This window comes from Pan paniscus, chromosome 9, assembly GCF_029289425.2.
Source record: "Pan paniscus chromosome 9, NHGRI_mPanPan1-v2.0_pri, whole genome shotgun sequence".
In the NCBI taxonomy this organism is placed as follows: Eukaryota; Metazoa; Chordata; class Mammalia; order Primates; family Hominidae; genus Pan; species Pan paniscus.
Genome location: NC_073258.2, coordinates 76710332 through 76737549, shown reverse-complemented (window position 1 = coordinate 76737549; position 27218 = coordinate 76710332). Strand labels below are relative to the sequence as shown.

The 27218-nt window shown below is 49.6% G+C and overlaps 1 protein-coding gene across 3 annotated transcripts in view; it reads right to left on the bottom strand.

The window, feature by feature from the left end:
• Positions 1-9263: 9263 nt before the first annotated feature.
• Positions 9264-27218, bottom strand: part of DGAT2 (diacylglycerol O-acyltransferase 2) — a 32771-nt gene continuing 14816 nt past the window's right edge. For 2 of the 3 annotated variants that reach the window (XM_003814707.4, XM_055094697.2), the window contains exons 2-8: positions 26006-26134; positions 20459-20566; positions 20023-20093; positions 14268-14472; positions 13468-13642; positions 12369-12571; positions 9264-10444 (exon numbers count right to left, since the gene is read on the bottom strand). In XM_003814707.4, the coding sequence (XP_003814755.1) occupies positions 10290-10444; positions 12369-12571; positions 13468-13642; positions 14268-14472; positions 20023-20093; positions 20459-20566; positions 26006-26134 (1046 nt within the window). In that variant the 3' untranslated portion in view covers positions 9264-10289. Of the gene's footprint in view, positions 10594-12368; positions 12572-13467; positions 13643-14267; positions 14473-20022; positions 20094-20458; positions 20567-26005; positions 26135-27218 lie in introns of all 3 variants that reach the window. The other variant, XM_014346928.5, reaches the window with a different exon arrangement.

Sequence of the window (27218 nt, the reverse complement as noted above, 5' to 3'; positions counted from 1 at the left end):
TGTGAACCTCTGCTTTTGATTTCTCTGAGTCCCCAGCATCCCAACACAGAAGACAGGCTCCATAGCATCATTGAGCAAATGGCTGAATGAATGAAGTCAATGAATGAATGGACAAATACTTGAGTAAGTGAATGTTTGGATCACATGGGGGCCTCCATTCCTCCCGACTAGACACAGCCCCCAGAGAGGGGAAATGAGCTTGCTAAGGTCACACAAAGTTTGTAGCAAAGCTAAGACAAAGAGTTGGGCCTTCTGTCCCCAAGATCAATGCTCTTTCCTCAGTTCCAGTGGTTTTCCCACTGCCACTGACTGTAAAGGTGCCAGTGTGAACACAGGAGCTTGTGAATGTGCAGGCCAGTGAGGGTAACACATATGGGAAATAAGCACATCTAACCCAGGGAGCTGATATACCGAGAGTTGTCCAGAGAAAACTTTCCTTGGGAACTGATGTTTGCAGTGAGGTCTGAAAGATGAGTAGGAGTTAACTGGACAAAGGAGGCTAGTGAGGGCAGGGGAAGCTGTTGGATAAAGGAACAGGAGGAACAGCCTGTGAAGGACCATATGGAGCATTGCAGCAACTCAAAGAGAAGGCCAGCTGGTGCCAAGGAGGAAGAGGAGAACACTTTTGAAAGAAATTGGTATTTTAAAACCAAAACCAAACCAAAGACCACCTTCAGTTTCTTTAACAGTTTAGTGTTGTTCTTACTGGTAATTTGATTTATTTATTTATTTATTTATTTTTGAGACAGGGTCTTGCTCTGTCACCCAGTCTTGAGTACAGTGGTGTGATCATGATTCACTGCAGCCTCAACCTCCTCCCAGGCTCAGTCGATCCTCCCAAATAGCTGAGACTACAGCGCATTGCCACACCTGGCTAATTTTTGTATTGTTTGTAGAGATGGCTTTTGCTATGTTACCCAGGTTGGTCTCGAACTCCTGGGCTCAAGTGATCTGTCTGCCTTGGCTTTCCCAAATGCTGAGATTACAGGTGTGCGCCACTGCACCTGGCCCTTATTTGTAATTTTATACAGTAGAAGCAGCACTATCCTTTGGTGCTTAGAGCTTCTGAAGTCCTAATCCAGCCCTGACGGCATAGAATGAGGCTGGAGATGCTGGCAGGGCCAGGTCCTGCCGGGCATTGTAGGCCACAGTGGAGTTTCACTGTGAGTTGAGGCTCACGGACAACTATTAAGGGGTTTAGGCAGGGGAGTTACATGCTCTCATTTATGCTTCAGAAATGTCACTCTGGCTGCTGTGTTGAGTAGATTCGGGGGTGGGCAAAGCAGTGAAAATAGTGATGATAAATTGTGACATTTCTTCATTGAGTTTGAGGACAGTTAGGACAAAAATGTGCTGAGTTCCTGGTAATAAAGGCACTCAAGGGACGTCTGATTTCCCTGTTAGGCTGATTCTTTGACTGGTGAGCCACTCCCCAGGCAGGCATAGCATCACAGAGTTTCTGAGAAGGTACACCCTGGATGCAAAGCGGTGTTGCTGAAAGACTCCATGCCAGGGGTAAGCATCTGGAGACCAGTCTGAACCTTTAGCTTATTCATTGCATGATTTTAGACAAATCAATTCCCCTCTATGAGTCTACAGGTTTCCCTAGGACCTAGAGGGAACTAACATTTGCTAAGTGTTTTACATACATTACTCTGGTCAATCCCCACAGGATCCTGTGAAGTAGGTATTATTTATTTGTTTTATTTTATTTTTTGAGACAGAGTCTCACTCTTTCACCCAGGCTGGAGTGCAGTGGCACGATCTCAGCTCACTGCAACCTCCACCTCCCAAGTTCAAGCAATTCTCCTTCCCAAGAAGCTGGGACTACAGGTGTTAGCCACCATGCTCAGGTAATTTTTGTAGAGATGGGGTTTTACCATGTTGGCCAGGCTGGTCTCAAACTCCTCACCTCAGGTGCTCCACCCACCTCAGCCTCCCAAAGTTCTGAGATTACAGGTATAAGCCACCGAGCCTGGCTGAAGTGGGTATTATTGTCTCAGTTTTACGGATGCCTAAAAAAAGGATCAGAAATTAAAATGACCTGTCACATGGTTCTTAGGGCAAATTGATGGTGTGAACCCAGGTCCTTAGGGCAGGACTTTGTCACCCACATCATAGCTTCTGCATTCATTAGAATACACTATTTAGGACTAGTTAGTTATAAATATGAGAAGGGAGAGAACTAGGATGAACCCTGTTATCCGTAAATTAAAACTGGCCAGATCTTGGTTTGTAGATACCGTCCTCCACTAGGAGGAATCAAGACTCTTTGGAGAAGTGGCTGATTCCAGGATTAGGCCAGAAAAAAAGCAAAAGATGATCCTGGGGCATCCAGTTGTGCCAGAAAGCAAGGAAGTCCTCAGAAAAATGATGGGACAAATGACATCAAAGGGACACAGAAGCCAGTTCGAAGGGGCTCTCACTGTCCAAAACTGGGGCAGTTTGAGCATCAGAATAAATGTTAGAATGGCTTATAACCCATTGAATAAAATAGGTTCCATGAGTCTTTATAATAAATGTTTAGTAAGAAAGGAGATATTTGTAAAGTCTCAAACTACCAAAAAAAGAGTAACTTTACAGTGGAAAAATGTGGCAAGTCACCATCTTAAAAGTGATCAATGAGGCCAGGCGCGGTGGCTCACACCTGTAATCCCAGCACTTTGGGAGGCCAAGGCAGGCGGATCACGAGGTCAGGAGATCGTGTCCATTCTGGCTAACACGGTGAAACCCCGTCTCTACTAAAAATACAAAAATATTAGCCAGGCGTGGTGGCGGGAGCCTCTAGTCCCAGCTACTCTACTCTGGTGGCTGAGGCAGGAGAATGGTGTGAACCTGGGAGGCGGAGTTTGCAGTGAGCCGAGATTGCGCCACTGCACTCCAGCCTGGGCGATAGAGCGAGACTCTGTCTCAGAAAAAAAAAAAAAAGAGTGATCAACATGACCATCATCAGTAATACGACAAATTCAAATTATCTGCTTCCTGACAGGATGTGATGAGGAGAGCCCATCATCACATCTGTGATATTTCTGCCAAAGATAAATAACCTGAACCAATCATAAGGAAACAATAGGCAAAACAAAACTGAATGGCATTCTAAGAGTACCCAGCTCATCATCTTCAAGATTGTCAGTCACGATGGTCAAGGAAAGACTATCTGTTTCAGATAAAAGAAGATCGAAATAACATGTGACTCTGAACTTGATCCTTTTGCCAGAATGGACACTATTAAGACAAATGGTGAAATTTGAATAGGGCCTGAGGATTAGATCGTAGTAATGTTTTTATGTTAATTTCTTGGTCTTCATGGTTTCATTGTAGTTATATAGGATAACATTCTTGGCCATGCATGGTAGGTTACGCCTGTAATCTCAGCACTTTGGGAGGCCAAGGCAGGAGGATTGCTTGAGCTCAGGAGTTCAAGAACCGCTAGAGAGAGACGTCGGGCCAGGCGTGCTGGCTCACGCCTGTAATCCCAGCACTTTGGGAGGCCGAGGCGGGTGGATCACAAGGTCAGGAGATCGAGACCATGGTGAAACCCCATCTCTACTAAAAATACAAAAAATTAGCCGGGCACGGTGGCGGGTGCCTGTAGTCCCAGCTACTCAGGAGGCTGAGGCAGGAGAATGGTGTGAACACAGGAGGCAGAGCTTGCAGTGAGCCGAGATTGCACCACTGCACTCCAGCCTGGGCAGCAGAGCGAGACTCTGTCTCAAAAAAAAAAAAAGAAAGAAAGAGAGAGACGTCGTCTCCATTAAAAATAAAAAACAATTGGCCAGGTGTGGTGGCACATGCCTGTAATCCCAGCTATTTGGGAGACTGAGCTGGGAGGATCACGTGAGCCCAGGAGCTGGAGGCTGCAGTGAGCTATGATCGTGCCGTTGCACTCTAGCCTGGGTGACAGCACAAGACCCTCTCTCAAAAAAAGAAAAAATAATAACATTCTTGTTTGTTGAGAGTGATGAGTTATCATGTCCACAACTTACTCTCAAATAATTTAGGAAAAAAATTATTTATATTGTACTTGAAAATTTTTATGAGATTGTTTCTAAAAAATTATTTAAAAATCGTGTAATGTTCATTGTAATCTATTTCACGGAAACAAAATGAAAATTATTTATTTTACTTTTATCCTAATATTTTGCTCATAAAGCTTACATTCATTTGTTTATTTAAGAACAGTAGGGGCCAGGTGCGGTGGCTCACACCTGTAATCCCAGCACTTTGGGAGGCCGAAGCAGGCGGATTGCCTGAGGTTGGGAGTTCGAGACCAGCCTGACCAACATGGAGAAACCCTGTCTCTGCTAAAAATACAAAATTAGCCAGGCGTAGTGGCGTGTGCCTGTAATCCTAGCTACTCGGGAGGCTGAGGCAGGAGAATCACTTGAACCCAGGAGGTGGAAGTTGTGCTGAGCCAAGATCACACCATTGCACTCCAGCATGGGCAATGAGAGCGAAACTCTGTCTCAAAAAAAAAAAACAAACAAACAAAAAAAAAACAGTAGGGCAGACTTTATTCAAGAGGGGCTACCACAGTGGAGTTCTGTAGCAGGAGAGAGAGATCAGGCTCAACTCCCTAAAGCTTAGATTTTAAAAAACAATAATTTATTGAGTGCTTGGATTGTGCCAGGCATTGTTACAAGCAGTTTTTGTGTATTGGCACAACAGTGCTATGAGATTAGAAAGTGAAGGCAGTCATGTTACTTGCCCAAGGTCACATGTTCTGAGTTTCGAGCTGGGATTCTAAAGCAGTCTAACTCGTGTTGTTAATCCTACATTTTACTGCCTCTAATGAAATAGTGTTACTGCATATATTTTCAATACATTTATATAGCGAAGTCATACTTTTTTGGAATATATTTTTATATCATATACATTGAATGAAAAAATATACTGTTCATGTTTAATAGAAGAAAAATACTTTGACATATTAGTTTTCATCAAAAGTAAATATAAATCTCAAAAATCATTTGATACTTCAGAGAAGAAACTTTTTAAGATGTATGTTAGTGTGATTTAATGATACATAAAAAACATAAGAAATAAAATTATGTGTATGTATGATTTTAAAAATTAGATGAAAATATATGAAACAAAACTCCCTAAACGGAAAGTGGTAAAAAATATTTTGAAAAAGGGTTTGCAAGGAAGGGAAACAGGAATATGAAAAAGAAGTTTGAAATAAATATATGAAGCATGCGTTTGCTGTAAAAATGGTGGTGGAAGCAGGGGGTCGGGGAAGTCCCCACTTTTCTCCTCCTCATAATCCCATTATAACTCTTTAAATGGGAAAATATTCCACCCTCTCAGAAGTACTAGGGAAGAGTGCCTTCCAAACTTGCAGTCCACCCCATGGAAACAAAAGTGAAATATCTGATTTGTGAGAAGACTAGAGGTTGTCATCCTCTGGTCCAACTTCTCTATCAGGTGGTATAAATATATTAAAGTCACTGTATTAGTTTAAGACACAAACTGGGTGGCTTAAAACAGAAATTTATTCTCTCACAGTTCTGGAGTCCAGAAGTCCAAAATCAAAGGCTGTGCTCTCTTAGAAGGCTCGAGGAGAGAATCCTTCAATGCCCCTTCCAGATTCTGGTGGCTCCAGGTATTCCTTGCCTTATGCCTACACAACTCCCAATCTCTGCCTCTATTTTTTTTTTTTTTTTTTTTTTTTTTTTTTTTTGAGACAGAGTATTGCTCTGTTGCCCAGGCTGGAGTGCAGTGGCATAATCTCCACTCACTGCAACCTCCACCTCCCGGGTTCAAACGATTCTTTTTTTTTTTTTTTAGACGGACTTTCGCTCTCGTTGCCCAGGCTGGAGTGCAATGGCATGATCTTGGCTCACTGCAACCTCCAAGGTTCAAGCGGGTTCAAGCGATTCTCCTGCCTCAGCCTCCCGAGTAGCTGGGATTACAGGCATGCACCACCACCCCAGCTAATTTTGTATTTTTTAGTAGAGATGGGGTTTCTCCGTGTTGGTCAGGCTGGTCTGGAACTCTCAACCTTAGGTGATCTGCCCACCTCAGCCTCCCAAAGTGCTGGGATTACAGGCGTAAGCCACTGCGCCCAGCTGGATTCAAACAATTCTTATGCCTCAGCCTCCCAAGTAGCTGGGACTACAGGTGTGCACCACCACACCTGGCTAATTTTTGTATTTTTAGTAGAGACGGGGCTTTGTCATGTTGGCCAGGCTGGTCTCACTACATTGCTCAGGCTGGTCTCGAACTCCTGGGATTGAGCAATTCTCCTGCCTCGGCCTCCCAAAGCGTTGGGATTGTAGCGATGAGCCACTGCGCCTGGCCTGTTCTTCTAAGAACACCTATCATTGAATTTGGGTCCCACCTAGATATTCAGTATTACCTCATCTTGAAATCTTTAACTTAATTTTATCTGCAAAGGCCCTTTTTTCCAAATAAGACTACATTCACAGGTTCAAGGGATTAGGATGTGGACATATTGTATGGGCCACTATTCAACCCACTACACCATTCTTATATGGCCTGCCCCTCTTTTCTCTCAAGCTACCCTGTCCAAATGATGGAGAAATTAAGATGTTAATCTTAATTTGTATTAATCTGGACTAAAGTGTCAACCAACCACTACGAAAATAACTCAAAAATATACAGAAACAAGATAATTAAAATAGTATATTAGAAAACAGTTGTCTAACACACAGGAAGGCAGGAATGGAAAGAGAGAGGAATAAAAAAAATAAGACACACAGAAAACAAATACCAAAATGACAGATGTAAATCCCACCTTATAATTATATTAAATGTAAAGAGACTAAACAATCATATGGCAAAGAGTAGAAATGTGGATATAAAAAATATCCAACACTATTATGTCTACAACGCACTTTATATTCAAAGACACAAATAAGATGAAAGGGAAAGGATAGAAAAGACATGTCATGCAAATAGGAACAAAGGAGTGTTGGGGTCGCTGTACCAATGTAGGTTATACACAGTAAACTTAGAGACAGAAACTGTTACTACAAAGAGCAGCATTTTATAATGATAAAGGGTGGATTCATCAGGAAGACATAATATAAACATGTTATAAACACGCATGCAGGTAACGGCAGAGTCCCAAAACACATGAAGCAAGAACTGACAGAACTGGAGGGAGACATCAATCAATAACAACAGTTGGAGAATTCAATACCCTGCTCTGAATAATGGATAGAACAATTAGGCAGAAGACCAACAAAGAAAGTGGATATTTGAACAACGTGATAAGCCAATTTGACCTAATAAATATCTTTATCTGTGAAACACCCTAGCTTTTAGCCTGGGTAAGGAGCTGGAGAGATGTGAAAATGTGGAAAGCAAGCCTAAATCGCAGTGTGGCCTATGCCTGAGAGCCATCTTCAGTGCCCCCTTGTGGCTGTATCTGGGAACCACAGACAGAATCATGGAACTGACCATCTTCAGTCTCAAAGGGCTGCCCTCACCACTACACCCAAGGGCAGGTGGTCTTCGGGGGAAAGGCGGTTCCAGTTCCTTCTCCCAAGGTAACAACTCCCATCCCAAGGCAATGTTCACAGAACCTATCAGAGTCCCCCCTGCCCTATGCACAGCTTAAGACCAGGGTGGTCTCAGCTCTGATCAGGCCACTGAGGGCATCTGTCTGGGATTTGGGACCCAGTTATTGTCCCTGTTCTCCTTAGGCAGATGGTGGAGTTCCCCAGTGCACAGAAGGTGCTCACTCTTCACAAAAAGCAGTGCTTGAGAATAACAAGCCTACCTTGGTGGAGTAGCCTTAGTTAGGGCCAGGGCTTGACTTGAAGCCAGAGACTGAGGTTGCAGTCCAGCCTTGGGTCAGCCTCAGGCTGGGGCTGGGGTGATGCTGAGACCCTCATCAGAAAAAAGGCCTTTCCCCCATCCGAAAGGAAATGGCTGTCCTCTGACCTAAGCACTCTAGCCTGAGGCCTGCCTGGCGCTAGAAGCCAGCCTCTGTTGTCCCCTCCCAGCACTCCTCTCACTGCTCTGCCTTTCTGCCCACATAGAAACTCTGGAGACACCAGCTCCCCACCCTTCCAAGCTAAGCCCCGTCTCTGCCTCCTCCATCTTTCAAACCGGCAATGCTTTTCCAATCAGGCCTCCCTGTCCTTCCCCTACTGCTCTGCCCTTCACTGCCTTCCTTTCCTGGCGACTCTCAGCCGCCCTTCAAGGCCCAGCTCAGGCGTTCTTTCCTCAGTGACGCACCCCCGGGCGGGTTGGGGCTTCTGGCACAGCTCTGGCCGCCCTGCGTATCTTCAGCTGTTCCCAATGTTTGTCTCTGCTCCCAAGTAGCTCTCTCAGTTTCTGGCACAGAGGAGTTGGCCCTGAGGGGGATGAACATCAAGGACAGGCAGGACAGTTCTGGCAGTAAGGAAGTTAGAACAAGGTCCTTTGGTCTTGGCTAGGAAGGGTTCCCAGGTGCTTAGTACTCATTGAACAGAAAGGAATTAGAAAAGAGGTGGCATCTTGTAATCACTAGGGTGACAGCAGGCCAGGCCTCTGCCTTTTTGGTAGAGCTGAGGCCAGGGGCAGGGAACACGGCTTGAGTGACCCATAAGGAGCCTTCCAGCTCAGCCACCCAAGGGCCCTCCAGCTGGACAGGAGCCCTTTACCACGTGGTAGGCACCATGTCAAGTGGCTCCCAATGACCCCTGCCCCCTAGCATCCATTCCCTGGTGTAATCCCCTCCCGTCCAGTGGGAGCTGGACCGAGCAATGTTCATTTAATGAACAGAATATGGCAAAAGTGACAGGATATCACTTCCCAGGTTAGGTTATAAGGGCCTGGGACTTCCGTCTTGCTTGCACACTTCACTCCACTCACTGGCTCTTCTTGCTAAGTAAGCTGCTGTGCCGTGAGCTACCCCATGGAAAGGCCCATGTGGCAAGGAACTGAAAGTGGCCTCTGTCAACAGCCAGTGAGGAAGTCAATCCTGCGAACAACTGCAGGAACGGCCTTGGGAGTGGATCCTTCCTCAGCCCGGCTCCAAGACAACTGCAGCCCTGTGAGAAACCCTGAGTGGAGGACCAAGCCAAGCCTCAAATCGTGACTTGGAACTGGGAGACAACAGATGCTGTTGGAAGCCATTGAGCTCTGAAGTAGTTTGTTACACAGTGACAGGTAACTTACACACCATGGCAGGGTCATGTGGGCCAAAGGTGCAAGGGGCTAGAAGGCTCAGAGGGCAGCCAGCTGGGGACCCAGTCTTCCCCAGGTGTCAGCAGCAGATGCAGATGCAGCCCCAGCAATAACTCATAGAGGATTCTCACTTTCATTTATTTTCAAGGCATATACAAAAGTCTGACATGGTGCAATGATCTCATCAAGAGATAACAGAACACACAGGAGAGGGTTGGGTTTCCTCCCCGGCCCAACCCCCTCAGGAAGGCACAGAAAAGTGAGGCTTGGGTTCGGGGGCCACCTGCTTTGGAACTAATCTGCTGCTCAGAAGGCCAGGCCCCTTTGAAGAGGGACCTCTTCCTCACATCCAGAATCTAGGATCTGGGGAAAGTAAACTGAGGCCACCAGTAAGCATGTGCTCCAGGCCAAGGCTGAGTCTGTGCTGCATCCATGTCATCAGCCACCCAAGAAAAACCAGTTACTCCACCTAGCTCATGGTGGCGGCATCCTCCCTGCAATGGTGCATGGGGGGCAGTCCTTTCCCCTGCAGGGTGTCATTGCCACCCCCATCCTCATCCTGGAGGCCAGTCCAGGCTCCGATATGAGTGACTAGGGGGTGAGGTGGGGGTGGCAGAAGGGAGATCAAACTGGAGCATTCCAGGTGCCTACTACTGCCCTCACACAACGGGGCAACTGTGCTCTCCAACTCCTCCCCTTGGCAGAGAAACTGGTCCTGCAGTTTCAGGACTAGACGAGCGTGGGGTAGTGGCAATAGAGGGGCTTGTATGAGAAGTGGCTTTCGCCTCTCATCCCTAGGGGCAAAAAGTGAATCATCTAACTGGTCCAAGTCACTAATGGCAATCCTTCTTCCCCAAGAAGACTGAGTTTCCTTTGTCACTTCAGGAAGGGAAGAAGAGAGGTTAGCTGAGCTACCCAGATTAGGCCCAGATTTAGCCACCACCTAGAACAGGGCAAGCTGGAAGTGAAAGAACTTGAAATACTGACTTTTTCCTTCTTAAAAAAGACCTAACATTGTAATGGTTTAGCAAAATTGTTATAATTTCTTTTAAATAACCCACAGACACCCATGACGCTTCCAAATTTACAGAGCAAAAAAGTGATTTGCAGCTGGTTCCTCCAGGGAGTTGGCCCCAAAGGCTGGCTCAGTTCACCTCCAGGACCTCAGTCTCCGGGAGGCCGAACTTGGTCTTGTGCTTGTCGAAGAGCTTCACCAGGGCCTCCATGTACATGGTGTGGTACAGGTCGATGTCTTGCTGGGTTGGGTGCTCCAGCTTGGGGATGGTGATGGGCTCTCCCACTGCAGGGACAGGGCAGAGGCTTCTGGTTAGTCAACACCCTTCCCCTGGGCATCCACCATGATGCTGAAGGTGGTGACGCTGGGCTGCGGGCTCGCCATGTGGAAGGAACTGTGCCAAATGCTTTATGTGCTGCATCTCTGGTTGTCCCCTATTACAGATGAAAAGACTGAGGCCCAGGGGCATGTGAAGGGACCCACCCGAGGCCACCAGGTGCTAAGCTGCAGATGGGATCAAGACTGGTTGAACCCACTGCATTCTGCTAGGAGGGTCTATGAGAGTCAGGGGATCAAGTAAACATCTTTGCTTTTGCTCTGCTCTGGGCAAGCCATTCCTGCCTCTCTGAGCCTCAGTTTCCTCATCTGTCACATGGGGATTCTTCCTCATAGGGGTTTTCTAAGGATTCTGCAAGGAATGTGACATGCTTTAAAAAGTGTAGGCCAGGCGTGGTGGCTCATGCCTGTAATTCCAGCACTGTGAGAGGCAAAGACCCGCAGATTGCTTGAGCTCATGAGTTCAAGACCAGCCTGGGTAACATGGTGAAAATCGTCTCTACCAAAAAAAAATACAAAAAATTAGCTGGGTGTGGTGGTGCACGCCTGTAGTCCCAGCTACTCAGGAGGCTGAGGTGGGAGGATTGCTTGAGACTAGGAGGCAGAGGTTACAGTGAGCCGAGATTGCGCCACTGCACTCCAGCCTGGATGACAGAATGAGACCCTGTCTCAAAAATAAAAAATAAAAAAATAAAAAGTGTGGTTAAGGGCAGGAGAGGAGGGAGTAGACCAGCATTTATGATCTGTGCGTTGCTTTATTTTCTTATCCTGCTGCATCTCCATACCCAATCCATTCCTATGTCCTGCCAATGCTATTTCTGAAATTTTTCCCAAATCATGCACATCTCTTCCATCTCCACTGCTACTCCCTCGGTCCAAGCCACTGGCTAACAAAACAGCCTCTGGGCTGGTCTCGTGGCTTCCATTTTTCTAACCCATCTTCCATCCAGCAGCTCCAAGGATCATTTTTAAATGCAAATCTGAACTGCCCCTCCCAAACACTCTCTGGTAGCTCTCCATTCTCAAGGTGAAGAGCAAATTCCTTCACATTGCCCATAGGACCCAGCCCCTCCCCAGCCACACCTGTGCATGGAAATGTTCCTGCTGCCTCCCTGTTGCTTTGTCTCTACCTAAAAGTACAAGGCAGGACACCTGGCCTAGGAACGCAAAGGATCTGTGTGAGCTTTGGCCCCTCAAGTCCACTGCCAAGGGCCCATGTGCTCCTGGGGGATCCATTAACATGCACACACACACCTACAATAGGTAATTCTTTAGAATCCTCTAAATGGTCCCAAATACACCCAAAACAACACAGACGAGGGCCAAGTGCAACCAGTGTTTTCCACTCTTCTGACAGGTCTATGCTGCAGTCATATTAATGTTTTTCTTTCTGTTCTTCAAAAAAACTACACAATCTTGCTTCTGAACTTCACGTAGGCTATTGTTTCTGATAAAAATTCTCTTCCTCCTCTATTTTGCTAGATAATTCCTATCAGTTAGCAGTGCAAGAGTTACCTCCTCCCTGGGGTCCGCTATGACTCCCTAGAGCACCTGCGCATCCTCATCACATTCCCCCACTAGTCTTTGCTGCAATAGTCTTCCCTGATAGACTAGTGGGTGCTGCAAACCCAGAGACTGCAGATTTTCTTTCCTCACCTATCACAGAGCTTGGTTCATCCCATAGGCTCAATTCCCCGACTCCTACTACTACCCCTCCTGACCAATATCAGCACCCAACACTTCAAAGTCCTCATGGCTAAGGGCATGGCCATGAGAGCCAGGTGGCCTGCACTGGAATCCCGTCTCTACTGCTGATTAGCTGTATGGCACCCTGTGTTCAGGACAGCCCTTGGTCTGCAGGCTAGGGGCTTACCAACAGTGGTGATGGGCTTGGAGTAGGGCACCAGCCCCCAGGTGTCGGAGGAGAAGAGGCCTCGACCATGGAAGATGCATGGGGCAAAACCAATGTATTTCTGGAACTTCTTCTGGACCCATCGGCCCCAGGAGCCCTCCTCGAAGATCACCTGCTTGTACACTTCATTCTCTCCAAAGGAGTAGATGGGAACCAGGTCAGCTCTGGAAGGGAGAGGCCAGGGTCTGTCATACCCTACTTACTGGCTTCAGTTTCTATGTCAGCCTAGAGGCCCTGGACACTGGCCAAGCATCCCCCTCCCCCAACTGGGTGTACCAGAATTACCTGGGTGTCCCAAGTTCATATGATCCCTCTCTACCAGGTTCTGATGGGCCTTCTGCCCCACTGCTAGGGACTGGGGAACATATCAGAGCTCTGGGTCCCCCAGGCAAAGGGAAGGCTGAGCGCCCTGCTCTGGAATGCCTGTTTTCCACCTCTTCCTGCAGGGCCTGCCTCTGCCAGGAAGTTCTCTCGGTCCCCCCACCAAACCAGGCCTCTCTCAGCCCTGGACTCACCATTGTTTCACAGTCTCAGCACACTGTGTTGTCACTGTCCATCCCTCTACCCTCCCCCACCCTTGGTGCTCCCTGAAGGCAGGGACTGGGTCCAATATGAATGTGTCCCCAGGGGCTGGCCCAGGGCTGAGCCTGCAGGGCAGCCTCTTCTTCCAAAGCCTGAGGTAAGGTCCCCAGGGGACAGAGAAAACAGCTGCTGTCCCCCAGCCACATTCCACACCACCCTCCTTCCTGACCTCCTGGTCTCCCAGCAAAATGATATATTCTGGCCCCAGGTGGTCCAGTCCTGCATATAAGCCTGGACTCTCGGCCCACCTGCAAGGGCCCACAGGCCACAGGTTGCATCTGTGCCCACCCAGACACACATGGGCAAACTTGGCCCACACTGTGCAGTCTGGGCTCCAACATCCCCTCCCTAACAGAATGACTGACTCCCTTGTATGCCTTCCTGGGGTCTGGGTCCTGTCTTCAGGGGCCAAGGAGTCTGCTGCCCTGGGCTGAGGGGCACTGGAGGGGTGTGTGTGTGTGTGTAGGGAGGCACTCACCCATGACGCAGGGCCAGTTTCACAAAGCCCTTGCGGTTCCGCAGGGTGACTGCATTCTTGCCAGGCATGGAGCTCAGAGACTCAGCCGCACCCCCCACCACGATGATGATAGCATTGCCACTCCCATTCTTTGAAAGCAAATAGTCTATGGTGTCCCGGCTGACAGGGCAGATACCTGAGGGGAGGGAAGGACGCAACAGTCAGGGTTGCCCATGGATCCACTCCCCACCCCCGGCACACAGTCAGGTATAAAACATAAAGAACCCTGGACTTGGGCCCCAGACCTAGCCCAGCCCCTTTGGAGTTGTCTGGTTCTGTGTAAGCTATTCATTTTTCTGAGCCTCAGTTTCCTCATCTGTAAAATGCAGCTAATGATACAAGGTTGTTTTGGGAACTCATGCATTTGGCAAACATTCCCTGGGCCCTAATTCTGCCAAGTCGGTGCGAGGTGTTGGGGATCCCAATGCATCAGTCTGGTGGGAGGTCTCAGGCAGGTGGACAATTACAGTGCCATGGACAACAATCAGGTTGTACAAAAGGCAACACAAGGGCTGGGGGTCCCCAGAAAAGGGGGTCAAAGAAGGCCTCCTAGGGAAGATGTTATCTGAGTTGAATTCTGAAGACCATATGGACAGCTCTCCTCCTCAGCCCTGACCCACCATGTCTGAAGCAGGTTGCATCTCCCAATGCAGGCCCAGCACCAAGGAATGGTGTGTTGGCTCCCTGTGTCACCCTGCCCGATGGAGAGGCTCAGGCCTTGACAATAGTGCCCAGCAGGAGCAGAGGGGGTGGATTCTTACCTCCAGACATCAGGTACTCCCTCAACACAGGCATTCGGAAGTTGCCTGCCAGTGTAGCCAGGTAAGGCCGTATGCCTGGGAACTTCTTGCTCACTTCTGTGGCCTCTGTGCTGAAGTTGCAGAAGGCACCCAGGCCCATGATACCATGGGGGTGGTATCCAAAGATATAGTTCCTGGTGGTTAGCAGGTTGTGTGTCTTTACCAGCTGCAAGGATGACCTTGGGTCAGAGGAAACTGGCTGGGAGAGGGATACCAGGGCATACCCAGAGGGTAGAGAGGGATTGGATGTGTCATTTCCCCTGGGCCTCCATGGGCCTGAGGGCTGCAATGAATCTCCACACCTGATCTCAGACTCTCATCCCCAGGGCCACAGTGCTGGTGTTGGGCAGTCACCATTTGCACTGTGGGTCTCTGGGAAGGGGTGGGTAATGTTTGCCCTTGTTCCTCTCAGTCTCCAGCCATGCACACAGCAGCTCTTCTTTGCACTCTGCCAGCCTCCTGCCTTCCCTCCCTCTGGGCCCATCCTTTTCGCAACAGCCAGAGTGATTATTCTAAAACTCAAATCCAACCCTTGTCACTCTTAGACTGGAGAGTGTGTCTGGCTTCATGTGAGTAAAGTCCAAGTTCCTGAGTTTGGCAACCGGGGCCTTGGCTGCAAGCTCTGCCCCCACTGTCAGTCTCTCCAAACTGTGAGCTCCTTGGAGGTAGGGTTTACTTGGCCCTGTGCTCTGTGGGCTCCTCCACAGCTCACAGAATGAGACGGGCAGCCCACCTCCTACTCCCCTGGCCTGGAAAAGGGACACTGCAGCTGGCCCAAATGGAAACTTTCCCACAGTCAGCTGGGCTCAGTTCAGGTTCTAAGGCAGGAAGGACAAGACAGGACAAGCGACAGCCCTGTGCCAGCCAGCCTGGGGTAGAGGTTAGTTGTAAGGCTGCAGCAGCTGAGGACCTGACCTGTGGTACTAAGGACACTGGGATGCTCTAAACGATGATTGGCTTCCTCAGGGCCCACCCCCTGCCCTGGGGCTGGTGCTTGAAGGGGTGGGTGATGCAGTGTCCCTAAACCCTGAGCCATGAGAGGCAAAGCCTGTGACACCTACCCTGTGTTACAAGGAATGTGATGGGGGTGGAAGAGGCTGAGAGAGACAATGAGTAAGGGTATTCTGCTCATAAAAACATCACTTTTATTCTGATTAGAAAAATAATAGGGCCAGGCATGGTGGCTCATGCCTGTTATCCCAACACTTTGGGAGGCCAAGGTGGGAGGATTGCTTCATCTCAGGAGTTTGAGACCAGCCCGGGCAACATGGTGAAACGCTTATCTCTACAAAAATACAGAAATTAACTGGGCATGGTGGCACGCACCTGTGGTCCCAGCTACTCAGGAGGCTGAGGTGGAAAGATGGCTTGAGCCCAGGAGGCAGAGGCTGCAGTAAACCGAGATTGCACCACTGCACTCAAGCCTGAGTGACAGAGTGAGAAGAAAGGAAAGAAGGAAAGGAAGAAAGGAGAGAAGGGAGAGGAGAGGAGAGGGGAGAGGAACAGAGGGGAGAGGAACGGAGGAGAGGGGAGGGGAGGGGAGGGGAGAGGGAAAAGAAAAGAAAGAAACTCCTAGAGAATTTTAAAAATATAGGAAAGCAAAAAGAAAATTTTAAAAATCCATAATATTTCCATCCAGATAAAACCATCTGATGCATTGAGTCCTTTTTCTACTCAAAAATATACACGCTCTTTTTCAAAACCCACAAAATTGAGGTTATATGGGTTGATATCATTTTTATATCATTTTCTACCAAACATACAGCTATCTGTCCTTATCAAAATCCCTCAGTTCCATATCTTCTCGTGGCTGCATTTGTATTCTACAGCACAGCTCTCCTGCATGTAACAGCACTGACTCAAACCCTGACTGATGGACATTTTAAAAGCTTCCAAAATTTCCCTCTTAGAAGTAATGCTTCAATAAATACCTTATCTTTGTCCACATATCTGATTGCTTTTGTGAAACAAACTTCTAGAAATACAATTCCTGGATAACAAGGAATGAACACGTTGGTCTTTTTGGCTGCCCTGCCTCAAAAGAGGTGACATCAATGACACTCCCACCTGAGTGCTGCAAAGTGCCCCTTCCCTGCACTGGTGCCAGCTGGAAGCAGAGTCACTGGCCACCAGCAGAATGTCAAGAGCCCAGGTTTTCTGTGACTCTAGATTTGGGAGCCTCCTGGCAGAGTTGAAGGACTTGTGTGCAGCTCTGGGGGAGAGGGTGCTGGTGGCTGGCCTTGGAAAATTGAAATGCAAATCTTCAGGTGACAGAGGAGATGGAAAAGGCTGGCTGGCACCATTCCCAGCTCTGACGCTGCCAGTCTGTGCAAATGTGAGCAAGACTCCCTCACTCTCATCCCCACTGCTTGGGGCACTGATGCTCTTTCTCCCGCTTTGCCCTTGGCAAACAGATTAAAGTTGCTCAAAAACCAAACCAACTCTCAGCTACTCCCCAAATAAATGGGAAACAGCAGCAGTCTAATCCATAGCTAGTGGGGCTAGGGGCAGCGAGCAGATCTCAAAATCTCGTTTACATGAGCTCTGTAAGATTGCTGTTCCAATGTTTTGCCTAACAAGCAGGTCTGCCCACCAAGTTAGCTCTCAGTGAAGCTGGAATTAAAAAGTTCCTTGTGCTAGTTTTGATGAAAAAGGCAGGCAGGCATTGAGGGAAGAGCTGGGGCAGCCAATACCAGGTGGGAAACTTGGAAACTTGCTCCTGAGCTGATGGCCAGGCCTGGGATAGTTACCCTGGCAGGTGACCATCACGCTGTGCAGCATCTTTTTGTCCCCTTCCTATGGCTCCCCCGACCTTCCCACTGGGCCCTGATAACCAGGAACCAACAGCACTACATGGGCTGGCAGAGCCCTGAAAGGTCTAAGCCATTCCTTGGATGACGGGGGGAAGCTGAGGCCTAGAGAAGGGAGCTGCACTTCCCCTGTGGAGGTCACAGCAAATTATCCTGCACATCTGGAGCAGGCCAGTCACTGCACTTTTCCCTGGGCTGCTGGATGAAGATGTGTCACCCAGTGGGCCCCAGGTGGCTCTTTAAATCATTTCCTCCCTCCCCAAGGCTCTGATGGGACATTTGGTTGAATGAGGTGCCTTGGGACACAGTGCAAGTCAATGCCCTTGCTGTAGGACCCAGAAGAATGTAGGCATCTGACCAGCTCTGATCTGTTTTCATGTCACACTCCCCTCCCCCAGGGCTGGAGAGAATGTCTGTTCTGGAGGGAGGGGAAGGATACCGCCAATGAAGGTTCTGTTGACATGCCTGCTCTTGTGTCCTCTTGCTGCCTGTTTCCCGTGGCAAAGTCCCAGCCCAACACGATGCCCAGGCCAGGCCTGCTGGCTAATGTCAGTCTGGGACACATTCCTATCAAGTCACTCTTTATACCCTCCCTCCCAGGAGAGGAAAGGTGCTCAGATAGGCTTGTCCCACCACAGCAGTGCATAGAGGAAAAAATTCAGACCCACAGAAGAGCAAAGGCTTGCTTAAGTTTACACAGCACGGCATGGTGATGGTGAAAGTAACACAGGAGTAAGACCATGGGCCCCGAAGCAGACAGCCCTGGTTCCTACACTAGTCCTGCTACTACTTAAGCTTTGTGACCTTGGGATAGTCCCTCCTCTCTGTGCCTCAGTAAGCCTATCAGTGAAATGAGGCAGATGGACAGGTGATTCTAAGCTTAGAGAGAGTGTTTCCTAGTCTCCTCTCCAAGGATTCTGCCTACACTTTGGGGAAAGGTGATGTGGGGCACTGTCTGCTCCTCTTCCAGGTGGCTGGTGGTCTCGGTGGCTGTTGCTAACACAAGAACCCCACCTGTGCCAACAGAAGGGATACACTCTGGGCCAGATGAGCTGTTCTGGCAGCAAAGACCAGAGTCCCACCAGGAAGGGAGTAGGTGGGCGGGTGGGTACAGCGGCAGATCTTCATTACATGATTACTGGCAAGAGGCCAGGAAAAGGGGGTGGGACAGGAGGGTCACACACACCCCTATAGAGTGTCAGACCTGATGTCAGATCACCAAGGCCAAGTGAAGGGGAGATTGAGGCCCAGAGGGAGAGAGGCAGGCTCAGCCTAAGCCCCAGGTTGAGGCTTAACACCCCAGCCTGCCTCGGGCCCAGTTTGGCTTTTGTCCTAGTGCCCCAGGGAGCCCTCACAGGGCCAGGTTGTATGTGCCCTAAGGCTCCAACTCCCAGCTGACTTTTTGGAACAGAGATGTGAGAAGGACACAGGGGTTTGTTTGGTTCTTTTGGAAGGGTGGAGATCGGATAGCAAAGGACACCTGCCTGTCCCAGGTCTGACCAACAATCATCAGGTCATCCTGTTCTAAGTGGATGGGGCTACTGGCCTCCTGGAGACTTCCAGAGGACCAGGCCACAGTGGCAACAGAGAACACTGGAGCCTGGCCCCTGAGGTGAGAGAGAAAGCAGAGAGAACAGTCTATCATCACTCACACCCAATCAGAACTGATCACTTTTCATCATACAGACAGCTCCATTTTGCAGATGAGGCTCAGCAGGCTTGACAAAGTCTGCCCATGGCCCCATGGCAGAAAGTGACAAAGTCTATCAGGATGCATTAGACACCCCAAGGGCAGGGCTGACTTGTGTCCCCATGCCCAGCAGAGCCCTGCACTGGACAGGGAACAATGGTGGCAGGTTAATAAATGGAGTGACAGGGCAGGAACTTAAACTGAGATCTCCAGCAGCAAAGGAGGAGAGGGAGACCCAGGAAGCTAGAATCAATCCAAGGGGGAAATCCAGGGATTGAATCTCTCCCAGAGAAACAGGCAGTAGGAAATCAGTGGAAAAGAACCTGGGCCCTGAATTCAATAAGCCTGGATGGTGGTTGCAATGTTGCCATCATACTAGACTATGCAGCCTGGACAAGTCCTGCCCATCTCTGAGGCTCAGTTTCTTTACCTCCAAAATGAGAGGGTTGGGTCCTATGATGCAACTTTCTCCCAACAAAAACAGCTTCAAATTTTCTGCAGTTAGAGAGATGGGGTCAGGAAAAGGAGAAGGAACGCTGACCCTGAGGAGCAGGAAGGTCCTGGGAAGACTGGGCTTAGGCTAAGGATGAGCAGAAGGAGCTGGCCCTGCCACCCCCAAAATACCGAATGCAGTGAAGGATGCAGGGTTACCCAGCCACTGCCCCCAGGCAACACACCAGGATCTCAGTCACTGACTCACAACAGCAAATATACACCACCCTGCACCCTGCACAGAACTCTTTCACATTCACGTGCTGCCTCCACTCTTCAGCACCCCTACCTTCTGCAGGGTACTCAGCAGCTAGGGTGTGCTGGAGCTGGGGTGTGGAGTGAGCTGGCCAGACAGGTCTTTTCCCTGTGGGGAAAACCTTCAGGATCCTGCCAGAGTTATCCTCAATTCACCAGCATTGCCCACATGCATCAGGGCCAGATGGCTGTGCCTCACCAGCCCAGCTTGCAGACCAGGCAGGGGCCAGACAGAGCTGAGACTGAAAGCCAAACTGAGCCACCATTTCCCTGTCAGGACCTCAGGGCTGGCCCAAAGAAGATGGATACTCAGAAGAGCAGTGGGGTCCCAGCACAGCCAGTGACACAGTAGAAAGGAAATGAAGAGACCAACTTGGTCTAAACTTGCTTCCCCGTGGGTGGGTTAAGGCCTGAGTTCAGATTTCCCATCCATTCCCACCCTCCCAAAACAACACTCACAGCACTTTACCTGGATGGGAAAGTAGTCTCGAAAGTAGCGCCACACAGCCCAGTTTCGGACCCACTGTGACCTCCTGCCACCTTCCAGGGAATAAAATACAGAGTTGGTGGGGGTGGGGGTACATTTGGGCAAGGCAGACAAGACTGGGCCAGTGTGAAACCCAAGCAGGTGACCATCACCCCATGCACCATGCCCCCTTCCCATCGGGCCCCTTTCCACATTCATTCCTTCATGTTATGCAAACCCTCGACTGAGTGTGAACTCTTGTTAGGACCAGAACAGTGCCCTTTGAGGGGCTTTTAACCTCCCCCCAAAAGGACTAGTCCAGTGCTTTTCACAAAGTGGGTGTTAAAAGAAACAGCACTCAGGATGAGGCCCTTCAGCTTGTGCAGGGGGAAGAGCATCCCTAGAATGAGAGGTGGGGCAAGGGAGGCCTTGCACTTACCTTTCTTGGGTGTGTTCCAGTCAAACACCAGCCAAGTGAAGTAGAGCACAGCGATGAGCCAGCAATCAGTGCAGAATATGTACATGAGGATGGCACTGCAGGCCACTCCTGGGGGGCAGATGGCCACAGGTCACGTCCTACTGGGCTTCATCTCCCCTCTGGGCCATGGTGGATGGAGTGAGTGTTTACTGTGGCACTAAGCTAGGCACACCCAGGGCCATGGGCATGGGGCCCACAAACCCTGAGAAATAGCTACAGGAATGCTCAGCCCAGGTAGGAGCAGATTCCTGGGACAAGAGGAGCCTCATCTCCCAGACTCTGATGGACTGTCCTGGCATCGAGGGGCCCATGGGTTCCATGTTATCTGGACAGGAGCACCAAGGAGATAGGCTTCAGCTTCTTGTGAAGCTGCTCTTACTGTCCCCTCCTTGTGTGCGCCCCCATGCCAGCACCCAGCCCAGACACTGTGGATAAGGGGAGGGAACACCTACCCAGTGCCTCTGCATCTCAAGACTTGGGCTGAGCCACTGTCTCAAGTGTAAGGCAGGGTGACTTTGCCCCATTTTAGAGATAAGAACACTGAGGCTCAAGGGGGAGATAACTTGCCCAAGGTCACCCGGCAGGACAGTGGCAGAGCCAGGATTCAAACACAGGTCTGACTCTACAGTCCGTTCTCTGTATTAGGCTTTAGAAATTCACCAAAGTCCCAGACCATCACTAGAGTGACCAGAGAGGGGATGCTTGCCCAGGAGGAGGGCTGGCTCCCTTCCAACATAACGGCAATCCAGGAAGTCCCAGGCCAAAGCGCAGAGCCCATCAGCCTCCCTGTCTTCAAAAACTTCAGCAGCCAGGCACAGTGGCTCACACCCGTAATCCCAGCACTTTGGGAAGCTGAGGTGGTGGACTGCTTGAGCTCAGAAATTCAAGACCAGCCTGGGCAACATAGCGAGACTCCATCTCTACAAAAAAATTTAAAAAATTAGCTGGGCAAGGTGGCATGTGCCTGTAGTCCCAGCTACTCAGGAGGCTGAGATGGGAAGACTCCTTAAGCCAGGAGTTTGAAGCTGCAGTGAGCCGTGATTGCGCCACTACACTGCAACCTGGGCAACAGAGGGAATCTCTGTCTCAAAAGTAAAAAAAAAAAAAAAAACCCTAACAGCACACTTGGAAGACTTGCCTGGGGGCTGGCTTCCATTGGTCACCATGTTCTGGGCCTGTAGGCCATAAGAGAGACTAATCTAGCCTGGCACAGAAAGGAAGGAGAGCTTGTGCCATGCCTGCTTTATCTCATGGCTCGCCACTAGCTGCCCTCAGCAGGGCTTCTCTCTTTCCATTTTTTACCCAACCTTTAAGGCCTATCTCAGACCTCAGCTCTTCAAGAAGTGTTCCCCAATATCATACTATCTACATATCATCTCTTGCCTGTGAATTTCCCACACTGGGTGGGGAGGCATCTTCTTTGGTCCTTGGCATTCAGCACAAGGGCAAGGGCAGCAGGTACTCATGTTTGGTGGGAGAAGCATGGACTCCTTCTAGGACTTTTTCCACTGCCCAAGAAGGGAGGCCAACCCTTGCTGTGTGCCCATTCCCTGGTGGTCCCAGGTGCTGTAGGCTGCCTGGCTCTGGATGTCATGCTCTCTTCTCACCATGCTGAGCCTCCTTTGGTTTCCCATGGGAGAAGATAAGGCTGGATGTAGACTCTCCATGAGCCTAAAGGGAGGGAAATGGTAGCCCCTTGTTGCCCCCCAATCTAGCCCTGTTCTAGACTCCTGAGCCAGCCTCTCCCCAGGGTAGCTAAAAACAGGGTACAACTCTCTTGTTGGGAGGAACAGTGAATACAGAGTGACGAGATGTCCAATTTTTCAGGACCAGCTTAGGAGTGTGACATCGCAGAAGGGAAGACAAGTTTCTAGGGAAGCATGTGCAGCCTACAAGAGCCTGTTAAAAGCAAACTGTGAAAAGCTTACAGTAGCTTGGTGAATAGCTATGTCTAAAGGCTGCCTACAAAGTCATACTTACTGTTCAGCAGTCTGCCTGATTCCCTTTCTTAGGCCTGAAAAGGGATGACTCTAGCCCCCCAGACTCTACAGGCATCCAGGCTCCTCTAGTGGCATCCTCTAGGTGGATGCTCCAGGTGGGCCAGACAGGGACAATGAGGTTTAGGCTATGGTCTGAGCATCCTGGAAACCTAGCTTCCAGAAATCTCTAACTCTCTTGAGGGGTAAAAGGACCAGAGGGGGCTGAGCTCCAGGCCCCACTGCTTAGAGGGCTGGTCTCTCTGGGAAGGGGGGTAACCCTACCCACTTGTCCTTACTCTGCTGCTGAGGCAGCCTGGATGGAGAAGAAGAGGCCTGATGGGGTATCCAGAGACTGAATTCTAGCCTGGCCTTTCTCAGCTGGGGGCTCCCTCCCCTCCCCTATGTGTCCACAGCCCTCTCTGAAACCACTCACCATCCCTTTCATCATCTGCCTCCCTCATTGGACTCCCACTAACAGACAGCCCTTCAGCCCGAGCTCCTTGGGAGCAGCAACCAGGTCAGATTAATCTCTCCAGCCCCAGAAACCAAACACGGGAAGAGCAAAAGGATGAACTAAATCCACCAAATGACCTTCCTTTCTCAGAGCCTAATCCTTGTCCTCTGAACAACAGGCTCTGGTTCCATGCTCTTAGGTCGTGGGGCTGCAGTAAAAACCACTGTTGCTGAGCTCATGAGAAGCTTAGAAGGCCCTGCTTGCCCCACACATGGAAGGCTCAGGACCACTTTCACACATCACCTGCTTCCTGCACATTATGGTGGCCTACAAAGACACTTGTGATACAAAATTCTGGAGCCACGAGGCCTGTGGTGCAGGGCAGCCTGTGGATGCTCAATGGCAGTGAAGGCAGCAGTGTGGCCTGGTGAAGAGCATGGACTCTGAGACCAAACACCTGGAGCCTTGGCCCTGCCACTTGCTGGCCAAGCCCCATTCCTAAGCCTTAATTTCCTTACAGGGTATTGGGAAAATTAAATATGATGTTTGAACTTACTCAGCCTGACACACAATATCCATGGACTTGGATGGGGAAACAAATGACATCTAAATTTTCACTTATCTCTTATGGAAATGTGGCATTTCCTTCACTTACCAATGTAATAAATCACAGAATTATCAGCAGTACTTATGACACAAATAAATAACAAAGGTATTTTCATATAACTTTGTAGCAGTTGCAGATATCTTTAAAAAATTATTTCTTCTCATCACTACTTAAGAACTATAGTAATTATTACATATGCTGCTAGATCTTTTTATTTACTGTAATAAAAAGGCACCTGTTACATGTCTAATCAGCTTTTTTAATGTGTAGATATTTATATTTTATTATCAGTAGTTTCCTTTGAAATCCAATGCACCTTGTATTAAATACTCCAAAACACTGAGAAAGGGCATAGGCCTCATCAAAATGACAGAGGGTTCCATGGCACAAAGTGGTGAAAAATCTCTGGTCCAGGGAGAGACCAACAGGGCCACCACGGTCTTTGCTTGCCAGGTGAGCTTCTGCCAGCAGGTTTGAGAGGCAGAGGGAAGGAGTGGCTGGGGCTGCTGAGAGCAGTAATTAGCAGTAGCTCAGGAGATCTGCCTGTCCAACCAGGCCAGGCTCCCACCTATGCGAGGCGAGGCGAGGTGAGGCCAGGCGAGGGTGTTGAGAAGATGCCGGGCCGGTTTCTGGGCTGTGGTTGGGTCTGATCAATTATTAACCTATAGCCTGGGGCCAGTCCCCATCACATGCTGTGTGAGCTGGTGTTCTACAAGCTGCTCAGCTCCCTACCAGCCAGGCCCAGACCCATTAAGACAGGGATAGTGGTAGCTTTGGGGTGCAACAGGGAACAAAGAGAGCTGGTGTAGCAGACTAGGCAGGGGGTCTGGGAGGCTGGAGTCCCTGGGTTCTTGTCCTGGTCCCAGTACTTTCTTCTCATGTGACCCCAAGTAAGGCTCCATCCTCGCCAGGCCTCCACTTCCTTTTTTAACAAGAAGGGGTCACACTGTGCTCACTACTCTAGGATTCTAGTAAGTGGCCAAATGCAAGCCATGTTAGGGGTCTGAGTCCTGAGGGAGCCTGTTTAGTTTGCTCAGTTCTTCCAACCAGTGTTTGTCTTCTTGAGGCTACCTGTCCCTGTAAGACTTTGAGGACAGCTATGGCCCTTCTCCCCAGAAAAATGTGCACATACTCATATATAATCTTGCATCTAATTTTAAGGGTTCATGGATCCCCCCACTCAAAGCCCGTTCTTGGGCCTAAAGGTGAAGACTGGCTGTTTCAGCCCCAGTTCACTAATTCTGGGCTTCCAGGAATATGGGCTCCCTGGGGAATGCACTGAGTTTCTGCTCAAATCCCAACTCTGCCATTTAATGAGCTTCACAGTAGCAGGTAGTTGATGAACCTTTGTGAATCTGCATTTTCTCACCTGTGAAGTTCTTATCCCTTGGCCCTGCAAACATGGTCTCAGTCTCAGAGCGCCCCATGCACCTGCCTGAAGGACAGCTGCTCAGCACTGACATGGTAAGTCCTGATGATCCTCTACCAGCCTATACAGTCCCAAAGAGTGGGTTGCCCAGAGGGACTGGCTCACAGGCACTGGAATGCACTCTGTGATGCTCTGGAGCAGGTTCATCTGCCTTGACGTGCTGAGGAAGCTACCTGCTATGCTGAGAGCACAGGGGTCTGGGGAAAAACAAGAGGCTTCTTCCCTCCCCTCAGACATTCATGTTGTCCTGCCCCTGGCCTGGATGGCAACCTAAGGAGTGAGGGTATCTAGCCAGACCTGCAGAAAAAGCAACCAAAGCACCGATGTGGGCTGTGCTGAGAGATAGCAGGGAGCAGGCCTCGGGAAGCACCTGGGGAATGTCCTCAGCTGAGGATGGGTGTGGGCTGGGAGTGGGGTCTGAGGGCACCTCCCGATGATTCCCATGTAATGGGGGCCCATCATGACCAGGCCCTGTGCCAGGTGCTCTCATTTCTTATCTTCAATCCTCAAAAAAGCCATGTGAAGCAGGCACTTTCCTCACACTCAAAATGAGGAAACTAACACTCAGAGAGCTCAAATAACCTGTGTAAGGTCACAGAGCTTGTCTGCAGGAGATTCAGGACTTAAACCTGGCACCAAACCACCTTAAGGCAAAGTAACATACCTGCTGGAAAATGTCTGTTGGTGGGCAGGGTGGCACTGTGGGAAAGGCACAGGCTTTGGGGGTCCTGTAGACAGGGATTCAAATCTGTGTGACCTTGGGCAAGTTACCTATCTTCTCTAAGACTTGAGGTTTCCCATCTGTAAATGGGAACTATCACACCACCTCCCACTGAATCTCGCTGAATCTTCATGCATGCTGAGGGGTAGAGCACTTGATCTGGGACCCAAAAGATAGATGTGGAAAGGTGCTGTGGGGCAGCGTGTGTAAGAGTTACTCTTATTCCCTCACCCCTGCAGAGCAGGGCTCCTGCTCTAACCTCTTTTGGGGAAGTGGACACTGCCTGCCCACCTGCCCTCCCTCTAAGGCCCAGCTTACCCAGTACAAGGAAGGACAGGACCCACTGGAGCACTGAGATGACCTGTAGCTGCTTTTCCACCTTGGACCTATTGAGCCAGGTGACAGAGAAGAGGTCCTGGAGGGCGGAGAGGATGCTGGATCCAGTGCCTACAGCAGAGGGAAGATGTCAGTCCACTGTCACCCTTCTCTCCAGTCATGGGGTCCCCAGTACAAACCTCACCTCCCACAGGTACCCTTCTAGATATGAGAAGAGCATCAGCTATAGAATCAGACAGACCTGGGTTCAGATCCTAGCCCTCCACCCCATGGCTTTGTAACTCTGGGCTGTTTGCATGCTCCCCTGTGCCCTGGTTTCTATAGATACACAATGGGAATGGTATCGCACTCAGGGGGTCATTTTGGAGACCACATGAAGTATCTAAAGAGGCTAGTCCAGGGGCTAGGCCTTGGGAAGTCTCTCATAATTGCCAGTTCTCTCCCATCCCCTCCACCCCAGTCAAACTCCTGTCCCTTATCTGAATCTAGTACAAATATTTAATTTTGCTATCTGTCTGTGAGGCCAAGGACAGAGGTTCAACATCCAATTTGCAATGGTTTTTTTCCTCCAAGTGTACTTTGAGCATCCCCAATCCCTGCTCTGCCTTCTGTATGTCCCAGACTAATACCCCTTCTCCAAGGAGCTGAACCCTCTTGCCCCCACCCCCAACACCACTGATTCCCCACACCACTACCACTTTCAGAGAGATGTAAATGTTCAGCCTCATCTCAGTGCCCAAAGCGTGGGGCCCAGAAAGGAGTAAGGTGGGAGCCTTTGCTTCCCCAAAGGGCCCAGTGGCCAGTGAGCTTCAGGCAGCCTGAAGGACACTGAGGGCTGTAATTATGTTCACTATCAATCAAGTGCCAAGCCTGGAAGTTAGGACGAGATGTGCCCACTTAATTGGCTTGGTGCCCCTAGGATGACACCCTGGACTCCAGCAGCTGATGGGCAGTGGGGACAGGAAGCCTGGTGACTGCAGGAGACAGCACTGGGGAAGAGCATGGGTGAAGGTTCCTCACCCATACCCCATTCCTTCCAGCAGCTGAAGAAGTGGGCCACCTCAAACCCCTCTTTGCTGAACCCCCACTACATGCCCTTTGCTCAACACATCTTCACCAAGCACCTACTGTGTGCCCATTAAACATTCCTTCATACCATCTGCTCTGTGAAAGACCCAGAGCACAGATGAGTTAG